We start from the raw sequence: 18988 nt of genomic DNA, 5'->3' as shown, positions 1-18988 counted from the left end.
TGCTGTTGTCCGCTGGAGCAGCTGAGTGGAATGGTGTAGAAGAGGTTGTATTGGGAATGTTGACCGCTTTAGAAGGGGGCGGGTTTTGTCCTGCATTGGATGACATATCTCTGCGGTATTTGCCCTGCAACTGTGAAACCCCAATAAATCGTACAAGGGAGGGAGACGAAACGAGGCAGTTGGCTGAAACGGAAGATGAGGGGGGCTATGGGGAACTGGATAAAGCCAACGGCTGATAAGATGCAATCAGCTAGCGGGCAGTACCTAGATCGAGTGATCCACCAGATGCCTCAGATTGGACCAGAAGAGGTGGAAGAGAATGAATGGCCCTAAAGGCCATGTAAGAATAGTAGAATGGATTAGAGGGACGGCCCTCAGGGTGCCAGTTGATGTCGTGAAAGTACTGTTTCGCCCCCTCTCCGGTTACAAATCGTAATGTCACGTGAGAGAGCAAGTCCCGACACCCAATTCGGTCTCGGTCCCCTTCAGCTTCATTTCATTTGACGTTTGACGGTGAATCGAGGCACCTTATTTCTTTTTTTTTCTTTCCTTTGCTCACTCGCTTCTCATCCACTTGTTGACTCTCTCTGCCTAGGGAGTTACATGTACAGCGATCTACTTCTTTCTCTTGTTTCCTCACTGCGATCTGGTTTGCCAGTCTCCTTCCACCAATCCCAGCAACCCCAACAGCTCTTTTGACCCAGTTCATCCATCCTCCACACCCACTCTCCAACATATCCAACACCTCTACCGAGGCCACGATGGCTGCCTAAATGCGCCAGCAGCTCCAGTTTCTTTTCTCTTGACTGCTATCGCGCATGGCACTCATTTGAGGCAACGCGTGACCGAACGTCAAGACAACTTCTTTCTCTAGCCAGCTCAAGATGAACCACCACCTCCCTGCCATGCCCCATGGGCAGCTGCCCATGCCCCCTTCAAGGCGCCAGCAAGACTTCTCTTACAATGCCGCGCCTCCCCACATGCGGTCACCACAGTACATGGGCTATCCTCCTCACATGAATGGCCACATGCCTCATCAGCCATACTCATCGCAGCAATACCCCTACTGGTATCCACCATATGGGCATATCCAGGGCCCTCCACGTCCATACCAGGCACCCTATGGGCCGATGATTGTATCCTCTTACCCTCACTCGCAGCCTGTCATGGCGCCCACGCATATTCCTCATTCCATGCCCATGCATCAAAGAACTCCGACTCCACTGCAACCGATAATGTCTCCATCTGTCATGCATCCATCAATTCAGCCCATTCAGCCCGAAATGCAGGAATATCCTGCTGTTCTACCGCACTCGGCCCAGGGATATCCCATCGCTTCTCCGCCACCACGGTGGGAGTCACAGTCAAACTTGCCGCCGAAGCCTACTTTTGCCCCACCAGTAAGTGTTTACTCTGATCTCAAATTAGACTTGAATATTTTTTTTAACTGTTAGTCTAGATTCCTTGGCTCTCTGTTCCTGAACAGCCCTTCCCGGCCAGAATCCCCCGCAGACGTCGCAAGGGCCGTGCCATGCAATCATCGGTTGAGCTCCCCACCAAAGACACGCACATGGCCATTAAAGGAGATGAAAATGAAGAGACTCAACCATCGTGTTCATCCACCCAAGAATCTTCGGAACCTCAAACCCCAACCACCACCACATTCCAGCAGTCGGATGCAGACTCCACACAGCCCACCACCCCTTCGTCAGTTGCGAGATCACAAGCACAGTCGAAAAGCTCGAAGCCTGCTCCGGTAATTCCGGTGGTGCCCAATGTCCCATCTACCCCACGTCGCCAAGCCAAAGATAGCAGCGTCGCATCTGGAACTCCTAAATCGACTGGACCTGCTACTCCTGCCCCAGCGATAGAATCGTATAAAGCTCCTTCCACTGAAACCAAGACAAGCTCGCCTATTCCAGCTGCACCCAAATCTTGGGCTGATTTGGTCCGTTCGAAGGAGTCGGCAAAAGCAGCAAGCGCCGCCGCCGCCGCCGCTGCTGCTTTGGCTGAGCCACATGGATTGCCTGTTCAAAAAAACAAATCCCTCGCAGATGTTCTAAGCACGTTGGGAGAAGATGTCACTCAATATAGCGACAGGATCGCCTTCCTTGAACCTCGAGGACTGGTCAACACTGGAAACATGTGCTACATGAACTCTGTGTTGCAAATTCTTGTTTCTTGCACTCCGTTCTACCAGTTCCTTGATCATCTTGGCCGACGTGCTGCGCACACCTTTCACAGTGATCTTCCTTTGATCGATGGGATGATCATGTTTATGAAAGAATTCCGTGTTATTGACTCTGCCACTTCCGAAGACCAACTTCGTCTCAGACTGAAGCCCAATGAGCTTGAGCAATATGGCGAGTCGTTCGTGCCTGACTTTGTTTATGAGATGGTTCGACAACTGCCACGATTCAGGGACATGCGTCGCGGGCATCAGCAGGACGCTCAAGAGTTCTTAGGCTTCCTTCTCGAAGAGATGCACGAGGAGTGCGCTCGTGCCGAATCACACACTGCAGCGAAGGAAAGCAGCGATTCTTCCGTCGAAGGCTGGTTGGAAGTTGGCCACAAGCAAAAATCAGCGGTCACCCAGCTGTCTGGCTCTCTTGCCGCCGAGTCGCCGGTCACCAGAATCTTTGGGGGAAAGCTTCGCTCAGAATTCAAGGTGCCTGGCAACAAGACTTCTGTCACATTGGAACCCTATCAACCTTTGCAACTCGACATCGGGTCGCATGACGTTCACAACATTCTCGATGCGCTCAGGGGAATGACAAAGCCGGAAAGCATTCAGGGTGACTTCAACTCATCGCGCGGACCCAACATCACCGCGACCAAACAAATCTTTATTGAGACCTTGCCCCCTGTTCTCATTCTTCACCTCAAGCGCTTCCAGTATGACAGTGTTACAGGTGCCACCCAGAAGATTTGGAAAAAGGTTGGCTATCCCCTAGACCTGGAGCTTCCGCGGGAGGTTTTCCCAGCTCATCGGCGTAACGCCATGGCATCCCAAGGAGGTCCCCCAAAGTATCGCCTTATGGGTGTCATTTACCACCACGGGAAGAACGCTAGCGGCGGTCACTACACAGTCGATGTTCGGCGACAGGAAGGCTTAGAATGGATCCGCATGGATGACACTGCTATCCGTCGCGTTCGCAGCGAGGAAGTGGCGGAAGCTGGGGGCGAGGAAGACCCTAAGGTTCTCGCTGCCGCTCTCGAGCAGCGCAAGAACGGCAAGATCCCGAACGGCAATATTTTCGACCACATCGATCAGGATGACATGGATTTGACTGACAGTGAAAAGGGCTGGAGCCAGGTCAATGGCAATGGTGCCAACGGACATGCAAGCAAGAAGTCCGTGAACGGAGTCACTCCACCTCCCGCCGCTCCCTCTGGGGTCCGAACTCCCCTGGGCCGCTATGGCTCTGGTGACAACAAAGTTGCCTATCTATTGTTCTACCAGCGAATGGATTGAGGATCCTCGCCCGAAAGCTTTGCCATGAGGCTGGCCGTCCGTTCTTCAACATCGCATTGAAAAACCATCATACCGCTACATCATACGACACATCAATTTCTGTGTCTTCCACAAAGTCATGCATTATGATCCTCACTTCAGAGGATTATCTGCCGCCTGTCTCGACAGGTCATACATAACATCCATCAATCTCGGCGAGCTCGTTCCATTTTTGTGTTTACAGCTCGCCTCTGCACATGAAACACCTTTTACAATGGAGCCATATGGAGAGAGGAACACAATCTAGGGCACGGCGGTCCCTGGACATCTACCTCTCTCCCCAAAGGCTTCTTCGTCATATCTCACTTTTGCTTCACAAAAGCATTTACCCAGACTCCGTTTTGACCTTTTTTTTACTCTTTTCTTTCCGTGTGATGAACCCGAATCATTTGCCACCACAACCCATTGTCTTTTGAGCCAATTGTTTTTTTTTTCATCTAGCTTTGGGCTGTATCTTATGGGATATCGACCTCGGTTTATACCCCTCTCCGTTTTTCTCATGGATACATTATTCGAGGCCATCTTGGCCTTATCACACATGACCAGGCCAAAAAAATAATGGCTCACCATGAGCTGTTCCTACCAAATTCTTTATGTACTTTGCCATGTCATTCGACATCTGGCGTCGATACAGGAGATCCTGTGACGAAGTCACGAATTTCCTTGTCTTGATCTTGATTGCTTTGTCTGCATAGAAGGGTGTTGAAGATGGCTGGGGTTGTTCAGCCTGGGGCATCGGGGGCGTTTCTTGCTCGTGTTGGGAGGGAAGAGGAGGGAGGTCAATGGGGCAGACCACAGTGCGTTGGAGGCTGGGGGAGTGTGGAAGTTACAGGTCGGATATCTGAATTGCGCGAGAACGCAGAATACCAGGTGTGGTATGTCAAAAAGCCCTGTTTTTACCAAAAAAATTTCAAAGGAAGTTTCAAGTTATTTCAAGAGTATAGTTAAGTAGTAGTAATAGTTTAGTAGTAGTATGTATGTCCCTAACTAGTATCACCACCTAAATATGTAGTTAGTGACACGCCTACTACATCTAGATAGTCCTCCAGCTTATTCTCGGACTGCTAGCACTCTCCTTGTCGAGGTATATCCTTGCCCACAGCGCGGGTACTACCGCTGACTCTCAATCTGTCAAGCAATGTCTTTGGTTTGACCGTGATCGCCTTTGTCACAACCTCACCGGAGAAGTTGATTGCTATGCTCAGCGGCTTTCGTGGACAGGGAGGCATAATTGTTGCAACCACAGCAGAGAGTAATATCTTCCTACTGATACTATGTGTCAGTGTTGTCGCAGTGGCGGGACGCCCGCTTGACCGGTTAGATCCCTTCGTTCTGTTTGATCTAGTAGCAGTCTAGGTATCCTCGCTGTCCCTGCTAGCGGTCGTCTTTATAGGACCCCATCGAATAGCTGGCCTAGTACTTCTCGCTGCCTACGTAGGATTCTTAGTCATGGAGTTTGCCGTCCACGGGTCTACAGTCGTTAACTCAGGGCATTCCTCTTCGGCACATCTATCGCAAGCCCAATCCAGCAAGGTCACTCAAGTGTACACAGTTGCATTTATATTGTCATCCTGGACGTAGTTTGATGTATATAGTATTTAGGATATACCCAATATGACATAAAGTGAACTGACTTGCCACTATACTAATGAATATATACAATCAAGCATGGAAGACAGGCATTCCAGCCTCACTCTTCACTTCCACATCCTCGTCGCCATCCTCCACAAACTCAAACCCAAGAGCCCTCCAGTTCAACTCCTTCCTCCAATGCAGCCCGTAGTACCCCCTCTCGTCCTGCCCGTCGACCGCAGAAGCATCAGCCTCTACTGCTTGATCAATCTCATCGGCCACAGGACCAACTACCGGCTCAGAAGACAAGCCACCACTTTCTAGTCTCCCACGTCTAGGGAAGATGACAGATCGGAACCGGGAGAGAAGCATGCCCATAGAGCAGCACAGACACGGCTCATGAGAAAGATAGACGTCTAAGTCTGTGCAAAGGTAGCCACCCTGCGAGCGGGTGCGAATGCGCGGAACTGCAGGTGTTGTAGCCGAGGTAGAAGAATCCGCAAGTATCACTGTAGATGGGGGAGGAGCGGGTAGAGGTGGGTTGTGGAGTTGGTCTTGGGAAGGGTCTGTAGAGAGGTTGGTAGTCAAGTCGGATTCAGGGTTAGGGACTTCATGCTTCCTCTTCAATGGGGAGGACGGAGGCTGAGGTGAGCTTGAGATGCTGGTGGAAGTAGCGGGACGGTGTCGGTATAAGAAGTATGATTCGAAAGCGCTCAGCTCTGGGTGTTCTAGTTCTGGCTTCGATGGGTCTGCAGGAGCCGTTGATGCAGCCACATCGTCAAGATGCTCGTGTTCTCGGCGCCAACGAGCAATCAGCTCAACAGCACGCATCAGAGCGTGCAGTTCAGGTCCGCCCTCGACATCGGCGTTGTATGTCTTGCTCGCTGGGTTCGGCGCTACGCCGGCGTGCAGCTGGGCTTGGGATGGCGCACCCGCCTCGGAACGAGAGTACCGCGCATCACCGGCAGCTGCGAGGACTGCTTCGGTCCATTCTGCTGTAGTGTCGTATCCGGCCTCATAGCCTGCCTCGGTTATCTCTTCTTCGATGGCAGGGTCGACTATCACTGCGCCTACGCCGCGGCCTAGCCCGGATTGTTCTGCTTCCTCTGCTACTTTGCGCGCTAGGGATAGATAGTACCCTGCCCGTGGTTCAATAGATTCCTGTGCGCGTTTTAGGGTTTGAGGGGGCGGTGCGACAGTTGAGCGAGGTGCAGCTGGGTTAAATATAATCGGCCACATGGTCTTGGCCCATGTTTCGGCTTGGGTTGCGTTGAAGGGGGGTGCAAGAGGGATTTTGATGGGGTGAAGTTGAATAGTAGGGGATGGAGGATCGGAATGTGAAGCTTCGTCTGGGGTTTCATTTGTAGTTGAAGGATCGTTTGTAGCGGCCGGCGCCGTGGCCGGCGCAAATGGTGCGAGCAAGGCCTGGAGTGTGGTAAGATCAGGCAATGGTGGTGATATGAGGACGAAGATGGTTTGTGCTGGGGACGCCAAAGGAACGCTCTGGCTTTCAATCGCTGCCCTCAGCGGCGGTGGGAGTAATTCTCTTTTGGCGAAGCGACGGAGGTGGGATAGTGGAAGGGAAGCGTCTCTGGGAAAAGCCGAGTCGAGAGCCCTAATTAAGGAATTAATTAAATTGCTGTTCGAACCGGCAAAGTATGCGAGGCTGTAGCTTACTTGATCACTTTGGATGCAGCCTTCACATTGACTTCAGCAACAAAGGCATCGCCTATTTTTTGGTTAATCATGATGTCGCAAGAGGGCGATATAGTAGGTTATACCGAATTCTTCTTGGGGCCTTGTCTCTTGGACTGTTCGAATGGGAAACACTTGCCCAACAAGGGGTTTGAGGTCTCTAATTGTCTTTTCGACGTCCATTCTAGCTATCTCAAATGGCACCCAGTCAGGCGCGGGGTGAAATAGAATGTGTCAAGGTTAACGATGTACAACCAATGTCATAGCCTAAAAGTTGTTGTAAGTGGCAATGCCTGGGTTGCAAGATTGAGCCGCAATTGACAACGTCAGCTTCAATAATTCAGCGAGAGAGGAAGTATTCACAAAAGGACTTGAAGAAAAGAAGAAACCTCGAAAGCTATACAAAGTTGAAAAGCAAACAGTGCAAACTTTCCAAGGTTGTCCCACGGGTTTGCCGCTTGGCCGCTTTTGATATTTTATGCGTTAGGTATACAACATAGTTTCACTTGGGAGGGTTTAGTCTCTAAATGAACAAGTCATTATTGATCAAATACATTAGGGAATATGGGTTGTGGAAAGGGAAGTAGAATATATAGTAATGATAGTTGCTCCATCTATACTCCGTACCTCGCCTCAGCCCCATAGTATAGTGTAACTATAGCTAACTACCAAAAACCGCATAATCACATGTTTTATATGAAAAAGTCGACATTTTTCACCGCCCACATGTTCTATATCTCACACCGATAACGGAGGGAAATATCTAAAAAAAAAATTGACTTGTCTTAGACCTATATATATATAGAACGCAGAAGATCTACAATTTCAAGTGCTCAGATTATGAGTGGATATTTGAGATTTGTTATGATTCTAAAAAAAACAGTTAAGACGATGGGTGATTTGATCGTAGAGATTGCCTCATCATCTCGTGAGACATTAAACGCCGAATGCCCTATGGAAAAAAAAAAAAAAAAATCGCTGAAAAGTAGAAACAAGGTATTGCCCATCGACCTTTTGGTATATGCTGAGATAGATCCCTGTTCTAAAGCGCCATGTCTGATGTCGGTGCTCCTCGATATTAGATCAAAAGCAATGGTGCATCGAGATCTGACACCATCACCCCCCTAATGCAAGTGGTATGTATTAAATCACACCGCCAGTGACTCGGCGGGTGAAAGGCAGAAGAATCCACTCATCCATGGCTGACTCGAGACCGGCCCGAGTGGTCCAGGGCAGAACGTAATTTGCGTAATTTGTGCAGATTTCGCATCGGCGGCGTAATTGGGAGTATTGGTCCAGTTTTTATGTTGGAACAGGACCGGCTGCTGGAGCAATACCCGTTACCCCAGCTTTAGCACTGCCATTTTTGCAGACGCCTTCAATTTCAAACCCGTCGCATCGATCGACGAGGCTCTGATAATAGTCAACCAACACTTCCGGTTGTGGAACAATGCGCCATTCGACTCGGAACAAGAAATCTAGTTCGAGCATGGCTAATTCCGTCATGCCAATTCCACCAACCCGAGCGTACGTCTTGTTGGTCCAAAAACTGTCGCTGAGTCCCTTGCTGGCAACTGTGGCGCTGGTGATCAGGAACCGATGGATGGTCAGACTGGAAACGGTGAAGGCGGGGTACAGCGCACAGAGTCGATCGATGTAGTAAACCATGCTGAGGAGGATAGGGGGTGAGAGGGTAGCGTGGGTCGTCAACCGCTGTAGGTAATCTTGCACGGAGATTCGAGGTGGAGAGCGCGAGTGGAAGCGAGTCAGACGCCCCTGGTGTAGTGGGATCTTGTCATTGAATCGGATCAGCTCCATGAGCATGCTGGAGATCAGCACGACCATGTCACGGGGGTCGGCCAGTTCATATTGTGTGGGCAACATCTTGACATCTGGTTTGGAAGGCCGCAGGCGCTTGGACGAGGACCTCTCCAACTCTTCGCCATCGTATTCCGCCGGCGTCGCATCCGATGGGTGATGGTCCCGTTGGCTGTTGCGCTTATTGGAACCGGAGGTAGGGGCGGGCATCGAGGGGGCGGGGGAGGAGGTCGGTGGATTTGTGGACGTGGCGGTCGCTTCGGTGGTTGCAGTCGCAGCAGAAGAGGTTGCTGATTGGGGGGTCGAAGCCAAGGCCGAATTGTTGACTAGGATCTTTAGAGTGTCGGTGGATGAAGATGCGCGCCTGCGTTGAAGATCCCCTGAAGTTTCAGGAGAGGAGGGATCGACGGTATGCCGATTCAAGGCTGACCGAAGTTCGTCAATGGCCAGACGAGAGGATCGAGGACTATTGAATTGTGGAGCGCCAGTCGGCTCATAGTGTGAATGGGAATGCGATCCCGAAGTGGAAGGAAGCGGGGAGCGTAACGCAGCCGTAGAAGGCGAGGGCGAAGACGCCAACATGTTTTAGGGTGTGACTAGGTTATTAAGGAATGCTGGGAATCTGAGCATTCACAGTGCAAGGTGAGACCACGTGGGCGCACAGTCAGGTCGCGCTGTGGATGGCGTGGGTGCACGGCCGGCCTCATCCTCAGAGGGCTTAGAGGCTCAGAGGGAAGGCGAAAGGGATTGCAAAGATATATGTAAATAATAAAAGAGGAAAGAGGGGGTGTGGTCAGGGAATAATCATCCGAATGACCTTTGGACTAGAGAACAGGAAGGGGGCGAGAGCCGGTTTGAAAATCTTGTTCTTTGAAAGTTCGTCAAGTGAGGTAATTACATCGATGCTGTCAGTGGCTGGTTGCTTCCGGTTACTGTATTGTTACAGTATGGTATTTTTCTTTGATTTTTTCACTTCTTGGCTTTATTACTATTTCTTGGCTTTATTATGTTATCTTATGTTATAGTATATTTTATTAGATCAAGGGATGTATTACTTAGGATTTTTACAGGGTGGTGTTATCCAAAGAAGATCTATCTCTAATCGGTTCAAACAACCCTCAATGTTGTATAGCGTCTTATACATGCAAACATTTAATTGAACGAATCTACTACCGACCCACGGAAAGCGGGGGTAGACTACCGTGCCCTAGCTAGATTAGGTTAAAGTGCCAAGAGAACTCGAGTATAATTTTGTTATGCTTAGATTGAAGTGTTGGAATAGTTACTATGTATGTTGTACATGAAAATATATAGTTGGATGGCAGCTAATCACTGGATTGACATAGTTGCCCAGGTAATATCTTATTCTCCGGACCCCAGATCGGCGGTATACATGATTTGCTGCAGTGCAACATATAGACCAGAACTAATACCAACGACCAAGGCCTTGCAATATATAACATAGGCTACTTGATATAGATCTCAGTACGAAATATGGGGCAGTTCACACGTAAATATTGATTAATATTCATACACTCCTGTCTAGGCGATACCCTGCTGGGCTTGAGAATGCCCCTCTTTTCATGGAAAGGCTAGATATCTTGGTGTCCATGGTGATGTGTGGCGTTAGACTCCAGATGCCGCCCCTATCACACTGGAAAATGGGTTTTCCATGACGGCATATTTTATTATAGAAGCAGTTGGCGTGTTCAAGTTCGGTAGCAAACTGCACACCAATATTTTGGCAGTCACGACCGGTCTCGGATTTTCATTAATCCGGGACCACTTTTCGGGAGCGGTATGTTTGGGCAGAGCCGAAGTGCGGAGTACCCTCTAGGCCCGGCTCTACAGTTCCGGTCAGGCATCATATCTATGTTGTACGTCCAGGTCTGCACAATCTTCACCTCGACGGAGATAATTTCCTCAATATCATTCTAGTATCTCTACCAATTCCTTCATTCAACAAAGTGAAACGTCGAGCACCTCCCGCTGGGAGGGGGTGATCACTAGATGATGACGCGAGCTGCCGCACCGCCGATTCTGCTGCAGCTACAGAGCGCCGAATCGGCCTCCTCTCAGATCACAGCTTTGCGCACTCTCAAGAATGAACTGATTGGACATGACCAGCGCAAGGAAACCTACATTGTCGAGGGAATCATACCAGCTTTGGCACAGGTGCTGACCTCGAGGTGGCCGGGAACGGCCGAGTTTAATGAATCGATATCGCATCAAGGCCGGTCCACGTCAAAAGCCCCAGAAGATTACGAAGCATGTCTTCAAGCAATTTTAATTGTCGGGAGTTTGGCACAAGGTACGTGAAGATTAGATCCATGTCCCAATATACCAACACAGACATTGACTGTACTGAGCAGGCGGTCCGACATTTCTCACCCCACTATTCGCCAGCAGTATCCCCCAAACCTTACTTTCAATATTTTCGTCTCCGGACTGCCCTGATTCATTTTGTCTTCCCATTCTACGACTCCTGAACACAATTGCAGACCGGATACCGTTGCAGAGCCAGGAACAATGGCCTCGGGACACGCAGCTTGCGGATCTTGTTTTTGCTTCTGCAAATATCACTTCTCTTAGGCGTCTAATCTCGCAGGAGTACAAGAATCTGCGCAGCCAGACCACGATTGAGCTAGCAGCCGCCCTGATCGGCAAGCTATGCACGGAGGAAACCCATAAGACGGCATTAGCAGAATCTGGGGTATTGGATGCTTTGGCGCTCAAGATTGCCTCCTTTGTTGTGGCCAAGGGATTTGTCCTACCTGGCGCAGAGGATCGCCTTCAAGAACCTGGCGCATTGGAGGATTTGCCACTTCCGGCCCCCGAATCCGCCCAGCTAGCACCGATTCTGCGTGCAGTTGCTGTCATCATTGAACAGTCAAAATGGAGGGCAGAGCACTTCCTGTCATCACCTGGCATTGTGACGGTGTTTCCAAAACAAGTTGCTGGGTTTGCTCCATCAGACATTAAGAAAGGTCCGTGGGGATCCACATATCTGTCGGGCTCCGCAGTACCTCGTCATCTTGGCTCCAACCCCATAGAGCAGCTTTTGCCGTCGGTTCCTCTAGCACACACAAAGTCATCATCTAGCTCTGCCAATTTCCCACCTCTGGGGCACGGAGGCTCCCAGCGTCGCCACAGCCATTCTTACCCCACGCCTTTTTCACTGGCTGACACTCCTGTCGCAGAAGACGACGAGAATTCGATTATTCCATGGCTGCTCTGCATTCTCCGCTCAGAGAATGGCATGACACGGTTGATGTCCGCCCGTCTTGTCACGGCCCTCTTCCGGTTAGGATTGGCGAAAAAACATCGCATTCCAATGTTCAGTTATTTGTTAATCCCCATCTTGATTCGTATGCTTGACAAGAATGTCCATCTGCCGGATGAAGAAGGCGCTGTTAATGATGGGCTACTCTCGTCGACCCTACGCTTAAAGGAGGAGGCGCCTGCCGTATTAGCCAACTTGGTCATGGACGACCAGGAACTGCAGAGACACGCAGTAGAAGCCAATGCGCTAAAACGACTTTCACAACTTCTCAAGGAGACTTACAACCCAATCACGGAGACATCCCGGCCAATGTGGCACGCAGAGGATGTTCCAGCCCGGGATCTCGAGTCTCTTTCACCGGAGTGCCGGCTCGGGCCTTCCGGTTACTCTCCGACCCTTTGCCATGTAATGCGTTACCGAGAGAACATCCTCAAGGCTTTAGCAGCACTCGTCCCATTCAAGGACGAGTACCGCAAGGCGATTTGCGAACATGGCGTGGTCCCTTACATCATTGACGCCCTCAAGCCAAGGCCTAGTGATGCACTAGTTGATGCTACGACGCCCAAAAATACTGCAGAGGATGGAAATCCGATCCCGACAATTCTGGCTGCTTGTGGAACAGCTCGGATGCTGACCAGATCTGTGAGCGTGCTAAGAACTAGTCTTATTGATGCCGGCGTGGCCAAGCCACTGTTTGCCCTTCTTCGCCATTCTGACCTCGAGGTGCAAATTGCAGCAACGGCTGCGATTTGTAACTTGGCCTTGGACTTCAGTCCCATGAAAGAGGTTTGTCGATGTCTATATTTCGTTTGGAACTTTGCAGCTAACATAACCTTCTCAGGCAATCATTTCCCACAACATCATTCCCATCCTTTGTGAACATGCTCATTCGTCCAACACCAAATTACAGATTGAATCGCTCTGGGCTCTCAAACACATGGTTTATGACACCGCAAACGACATCAGAATGAACATCATCGAGACACTGGGCCCCGAATGGATTATGGAGGTCATCTCCCAGGATCCGGTCCGCGCAGTGGCTCGACGGGGGATAGAAGAGGAGACGGATCAAAGTCCCGGGTTTGCCATGGGTCGATCCAATTCGGCTGGCGAACAGGTCGATATCTTGAACCCCATGGATGATGCAGCGGAGTGGGATGAGGACCTCAAGATGACGGATACTATGCCTCCCTCCAAAATGAGTTTAGATATGTTCCTTCCTGATGCAAGGCGTAGACGAAAACTCGTTCTGCACGGAACCCTGGCTCAAACCACACAGTCTCGACAGGACGATATCGCCGTTCAGGAGCAGACATTCGACTTACTGCGCAACATGATCTGTGGTCGGGATGCACCTGAGATGATTGAATATCTCTTCAGAGAGCTCGGTCAAAATGATTTCCTCGATACCATCGCAGATACACTACGACCACGTACCATCCAACTGCCTCACCGCCGTGACTCTAGCAGTCAATCCCTCCACATCCCCAATGAGATCATTAGCGCAGCTGCCGCTCTCATCATCCACTTGGCAGCCGGGCATCCACGCCACCGGCGCATCGTCACATTCCACCGTGACTTGCTGCGATCTCTAGGCAATTATTTCAACCATTCTCACAAAGACATCCGGTCGAGCTGTGTCTGGGTCGTGATCAACCTCATCTACGAAGAAGATCAGAGTGATCATGAAGGTTGTCGGGAGCGGGCAGTGAGACTTCGTTCTCTTGGTTTCGCAGAACGACTGGCTAGCCTCGAGGATGACACGGAGCTAGACATAAGAGAGCGCACGAAGACTGCGCTGCAATTGTTGAACAAACTATCTCCTACATAGTTGATCCCGCCTACTTGATATCTTTGTTTACGGTTAGAGTCACCCGTGGACGTTGTGGATGGATCGGAGTACTGTAGGAAAATGTGGACAATTCTTTCTTACTGTGACGAGCTCATCTCAATATCGTAAATGAAGATAGGATCTATTAAACTTCTTGAATATGTGCCTGAAAGGAGTAGGTACCTCTCATCTACAAGCTTGGTGATAAGAGCTCCATTATCGATGTGGAGAAAAACGTCATAGCCCTCTGCAATCCGGTCTATTCACATCTCTTTACGTCTATCTAAATATCTGTTTAAAACAAGTCTACTCTTCCCAACACCCGAAACCCAACAACAATAATGTCCCCGGTACCAGAACCCATTCTTCAAGCTCTCTCACTCCCACCGGATTCAAAAGCCAGCCTCTCCACATCCGGCCTTGGCTCAGGCTTCACAAGCACAGGCACCATCCATGCCCAGGTCCTCGGAGAAAATGGCATAGAGGCAGAACGACGCTACTTCATAAAAACCTCCTCAAATGGCAAAGCCGCAGAAGAAATGTTCCAAGGCGAATCCGAGTCCCTCAACGCAATAGCAGCCTCAGTACCAGGATTCTGTCCGCAAGCCGTAGCTCGGGGACCACTCGACGAGCCCGGCAGAAAAGCCAAAAAGCACTTCCTTGCAACAGAGTTCCTTGAGCTTGGCGGCAAGATGGGCCGCAGCACGGGCGAAGAAACCACCCTCGCGCACCGCCTCGGAAAACTGCATACTACGCCCGCACCCCTAGATCCAAACACCGGCCAGCGCAGATTCGGATTCCCTGTGCCAACCTTCTGCGGTGATACCAAGCAGCCGAACCGTTTCTGTGATAGCTGGGCTGAGTTCTATGCAAACGAACGGCTACTTACCATCCTCGCGACATCTGAAGAGCGCAATGGACCCGATGCTGGGCTGCGCGAGGAGGTTGAGAAGACGGCGCATAAGGTTGTGCCTCGTCTGCTTGGGGATGGTCATTTAGGGTATACTTTCAGTGGTGAGGGGGAGGGCATTGTGCCTGTTGTTGTTCATGGGGATTTGTGGAGTGGGAATGCTGATCGAGGTCGGATTGTTGGCTCGGGTCGCGATGAGACACCTGGGGATGTGGTGTATGACCCATCGGCTTGCTATGGACATAGTGAGTTTGATCTTGGGATTATGCATATGTTTGGTGGGTTTGGAGCTCGGTTCTTTGATCAGTATCATCGGATTGTGCCGAAAACTGAGCCTGTGGCGGAGTATGCTGATCGGCTGGAATTATATGAATTGTGAGTTTCTCTTTTTCTTCTCTTGCTATTTGACAAGCTTACTGATATAACCAAAAAGGTATCATCATCTGAATCATCATGCTATCTTTGGTGGAGGGTATCGATCTGGTGCTATGTCGATTATGCAGAAGCTGATCAGGAAGTATGGAGAAGGATAGGGCCTAGTAGATTTGCAATGCTATCTATCTGTCTTTTGTTATATCCTTTGGGATTTCAAACACAATATTTCTAGAGACTCTGTTCGATCACGAATATGCTTAGGATATGATGTCACACTAATATCCACGACCTGTCCAACTCCGATCTCTTCTTCATTTCACCCTTCACTTCTCCCTTGGAAACAGCAAATTGCATCCTATAATGCCTCCTCATCCTGACTCCAACCTCTATCCCGAGGCCAGTGGCCCGGCTAAGGCACTGGTCGATCAGCATCGCGCTGAACAGCCATTGAAGTTGTATGCGGGGTGGTTCTGTCCGTATGTCTACGACCCCTCTATGCTCAAACCAAACGACTGCTAACCAGATACACAGCTTTGGTATGCTTTTAGTCACTCATTCATAACCAAAAATTACATTAACAAAGCAAAGTCCAGCGAGTTTGGCTCGCCCTCGAAGAGAAAAAGATCCCATACAAATATATCGAGGTCAACCCATACAACAAGCCAGACTCACTACTCACACTGAATCCCCGAGGCCTAGTTCCTACACTCTCAACTCCAGCAGATCCACACCCACGGCCACTGTATGAATCCACTGTCATCCTGGAGTATCTGGAAGAAGCATACCCAGACCATAAACCCCGCTTCCTGCCAGAGGATCCCTACGAGCGTGCCCGTGCACGCATCTGGATTGACTATGTGACATCTCGAATAATTCCATCTTTCCACCGTTTCTTGCAGTACCAGTCTGCAGATGGCAGTGGGCATAACGCAGATGCGGGGTTGGATCAGGCCCGGCAAGAGTTTTTGAATCACTTGAAAGCCTGGACCAAGGAGATGCACCCCGAGGGACCTTTCTTCCTCGGTAATAATATTAGTCTGCCGGATCTGGTGCTAGCTCCGTGGGCGGTACGATTGTGGGTGTTTGATGAGTTCAAAAGTGGTGGGTTGGGGATTCCAAAGGAGGGGGAAGGGGATTCGGACGAGGGTATTTGGATCCGGTGGAGGACTTGGCTAGCTGCTATTGAGAGCAGACGGAGTATCAAGGAGACTACCAGTGATCTTGCGCATTACCTTCCCATCTACAAGAGATATGCGGATAATACAGCTCAAAGTGAGTTGGCCAAGGCGACACGGGCTGGTCGGGGTGTTCCTTGAGGGATTTGCGAGATAAGTTCCTACTATTCATGTATTTCCAGAATGATCAATACTATTGTAATTGCACATCCGTCTTCGGGAAATAAAGTAAGCATCATGGTACACAGGTATATACACTTCAGAGACCGGGATATCATATTCCCGACATCTTTGCACGTGATTGGTAGCTCTTGGGATAACACGTGATCGAGATATCAATCCAGTCACTTGTTGCGCGTCTTCATCTTGCAACTTCCAAATACATGCTTGATATTAGCATATTCTGAGGAAATACAAGAAACTGCCATGGCACGCAACATGAGGGGCGAGTCTCCCCGCGGGAGCTCAACGCTGGAATCGGGCCTGTCACCCCCGGCCATTCACCCGTCTTTTATACAGGTGGCCAATCCATACATATTCGAACAGACAATTGAAAACTGCATCGAGGCGATGAGTGTTAATCCGCTTCGCGAAACCTCAGTGCGTCTTCAAGGCGTGGCGTGGATCGACAGCGTGCGGAGAGCCCTCAACCTGTAAGTTGACCCCAAGCCAAGCAAAATGCATCAGGACTAACCAGAAATCCAGTCCCATTCGCACTTTTGACACAGCAGTGGGATATTATCACCGATTTCGATTGGTGCATCCAGACAACGAGTATAATTGGACTGTGGGTTCTCTCGGAAATCCCTCAAGGAGATCAGTCTAACTCAAGATACAGGATGCTGCGGCTGCGGCTTTATTCACAGCATGCAAGATCGAAGATACGCTCAAAAAATCGCGAGACATTGTCTGCGCAGCGTACAACTTGAAAGCGGCACCTTCAGAGCACTTATCGGCTGATGATCCCGTAAGTCATGATGCCCAGACATGATAAGAGAGAGGATTAACGCTTGTCACCAGATGTTTGAATCCCATGCGCGTGGTATCATCGGCCTCGAGCGACTCATGTTAGAAGCCTCTGGGTTTGACTTTCGGACCCGGCATCCCCATAAGACCCTCATGAAGCTGGGTCGGCATTATGGACTACCACAAAACTCCGAAGTCTCCAATCTTGCCTACCGTATCTCGTCGGATCTTTACCGCACATTTGCACCCATCAAACAAAACTCATCGACGATGGCCTTTAGTTGCCTTGAGCTTGCAGGACGACTCTTGGAGCAGCGCGTCGAACAAGTGGAGTCTGGGCTAGACTATACGCAGTGGAGCACCAGCCGAGCAGAAATCATGGGTAAGTATTGTTATTATATTCAAATTCACCTAGAGAACGCCACATATTAACAATCACACAGAAACCCTCTTTGATGTCTTAGAACTCTACACCCATCACCGCGCACTAACCACCGTCGGCTCGGAATTCCCCGCAGACCGGTTCCTAACAGTCCGTATCCCGCTCAACCAAGAAGCCAGCGAACACCACATTCCACGCTACCAGCCGTGGATCGGCCAGCCACCCAAACCATCCAACGGCACTGGCGCCAACGACCAAGGTACTCCACGACCGGCACATCCCCTAACACCAATTGCCGCGAACGGGGACCGCCAGAGGACGGGCGAGCGAGGCCGTGACGCCGCCGTGCGATTCATGCTCGATCCGGCATGTGCGGATGAGGAGAGGCGACAGGTTGCGGAGTACTTCAAGGTCGAAATGGAAGAATATGAAGTCGACGCTTAAGATACAGTTCTTGCTGTTTGCGTTCCTGGCACCTGGCGTGCCTCATGCGGCGAAGTGAAGCTGAGAGAAGGCCTCACTTACTTCCGTTGACCGGTAATAGGATAGTGGGTTTGGCAATGAGCTGAGACGGGGCCCCCATATATTGTATCGCATCTTGGTTCTAACCAAACAATGCTCCGGTCACAGTGACTATCCATCGGCCGTTCGTCCTGATTCTTATTGGAATACGCCGTCATCCTTGCAAGGCTCCGACGAGGCCTTTGTCCGCATTTTCTGGACAGATGGGCAAAACACTCGGTGTCTTTCTCTACAGTTTCGGAACTGAGTTGTCTCGGAAACGAGGGACTCACATTCTCGAGATTTACCACGTTGATACATATTTCCCACGATTTCCCGATACCCCAGACATCTATGACCAGTGACGAGATATCGATAGATATAATGAAAAGAGCCATCAACCATCGATGATCAGTTCCTTATTGTAGGAAAACACTATATTTGATATTCGTTGCACCTATCAACCCACCCCCAAGGATCAAGGAGCAATATATGGAGTGAAACAAAATCAAAAATCAGCTTCAAAATTTGAATTGAAAGCTATGTACAAATCTATAACCCGTTCCCTTCACTTGTCCAAAAACAGTGAAGCTAGAGACAAGACTGCCAGAGAAAAACACACAGGCATGCCCCCCACCATCCCCCTTCTTCTACCACTTCTGTAGGGGGATGTGTCCGTTCCACGCATCGGGAATATAGCAGAGCTCCAGGTCAAGATGGACCGAGCAACACAAGTCATCAAATTTGGGGCCGGTCCAGGGCCCGGCACCAATCAGAAAGAGAAGAGAAGAGAAGAGAAGAGAAGAGAAGAGAAGAGAAGAGAAGAGAATAAAAAAATGAGGACTAAACAAAAGTACAGGGAAGCAGCCGTAAATGAAGAAAAGAAAATTCGTCCCCGTGCCTCCAACGTGGAAGATTTCCCGTCTTCACGTCGGTTCATTAGAGCCCTTACCACGGGTCATTTTG

General features: G+C 50.0%; 6 protein-coding genes across 6 annotated transcripts; 4 read left to right on the top strand and 2 right to left on the bottom strand.

Moving 5' to 3' along the window:
* Window positions 1-884: 884 nt before the first annotated feature.
* PEX2_032030 (mRNA-binding ubiquitin-specific protease UBP3) lies at window positions 885-3475 on the top strand (the record flags this gene model as incomplete). Its single annotated transcript, XM_016740478.1, has 2 exons — window positions 885-1400; window positions 1460-3475. The coding sequence occupies 2 exons, from the start codon at window positions 885-887 to the stop codon at window positions 3473-3475; spliced, it is 2532 nt and encodes an 843-aa protein (XP_016592980.1).
* Window positions 3476-5176: 1701 nt separating this feature from the next.
* Window positions 5177-6964, bottom strand: PEX2_032020 (putative tRNA-specific adenosine-34 deaminase subunit Tad3; the record flags this gene model as incomplete). The annotated part of the gene is made up of 3 exons (XM_016740477.1): window positions 5177-6701; window positions 6764-6815; window positions 6868-6964. The coding sequence occupies 3 exons, from the start codon at window positions 6962-6964 to the stop codon at window positions 5177-5179; spliced, it is 1674 nt and encodes a 557-aa protein (XP_016592979.1).
* Window positions 6965-8083: 1119 nt separating this feature from the next.
* On the bottom strand, window positions 8084-9181 carry phoB (regulatory cyclin phoB; the record flags this gene model as incomplete). The annotated part of the gene is made up of 1 exon (XM_016740476.1): window positions 8084-9181. One exon carries the CDS (start codon window positions 9179-9181, stop codon window positions 8084-8086), a length of 1098 nt encoding a protein of 365 aa, XP_016592978.1.
* A 1428-nt stretch (window positions 9182-10609) lies between these two features.
* On the top strand, window positions 10610-13713 carry PEX2_032000 (armadillo repeat protein; the record flags this gene model as incomplete). Its single annotated transcript, XM_016740475.1, has 3 exons — window positions 10610-10910; window positions 10972-12668; window positions 12724-13713. The coding sequence occupies 3 exons, from the start codon at window positions 10610-10612 to the stop codon at window positions 13711-13713; spliced, it is 2988 nt and encodes a 995-aa protein (XP_016592977.1).
* Window positions 13714-14054: 341 nt separating this feature from the next.
* Window positions 14055-15002, top strand: PEX2_031990 (putative fructosamine-3-kinase; the record flags this gene model as incomplete). The annotated part of the gene is made up of 1 exon (XM_016740474.1): window positions 14055-15002. The coding sequence occupies one exon, from the start codon at window positions 14055-14057 to the stop codon at window positions 15000-15002; it is 948 nt and encodes a 315-aa protein (XP_016592976.1).
* Window positions 15003-15358: 356 nt separating this feature from the next.
* Window positions 15359-17965, top strand: PEX2_031980 (Glutathione S-transferase/chloride channel, C-terminal; the record flags this gene model as incomplete). The annotated part of the gene is made up of 8 exons (XM_016740473.1): window positions 15359-15474; window positions 15530-15534; window positions 15587-16270; window positions 16571-16826; window positions 16879-16960; window positions 17012-17140; window positions 17194-17521; window positions 17583-17965. The coding sequence occupies 8 exons, from the start codon at window positions 15359-15361 to the stop codon at window positions 17963-17965; spliced, it is 1983 nt and encodes a 660-aa protein (XP_016592975.1).
* Between the last annotated feature and the right edge of the window lie 1023 nt (window positions 17966-18988).

The sequence above is a fragment of the Penicillium expansum genome (genome assembly GCF_000769745.1).
Source record: "Penicillium expansum strain MD-8 chromosome Unknown contig88, whole genome shotgun sequence".
NCBI classification, from domain to species: Eukaryota; Fungi; Ascomycota; class Eurotiomycetes; order Eurotiales; family Aspergillaceae; genus Penicillium; species Penicillium expansum.
The sequence above is the reverse complement of the archived record's forward strand: the minus strand, read 5'-3'. Positions and strand labels throughout refer to the sequence as shown.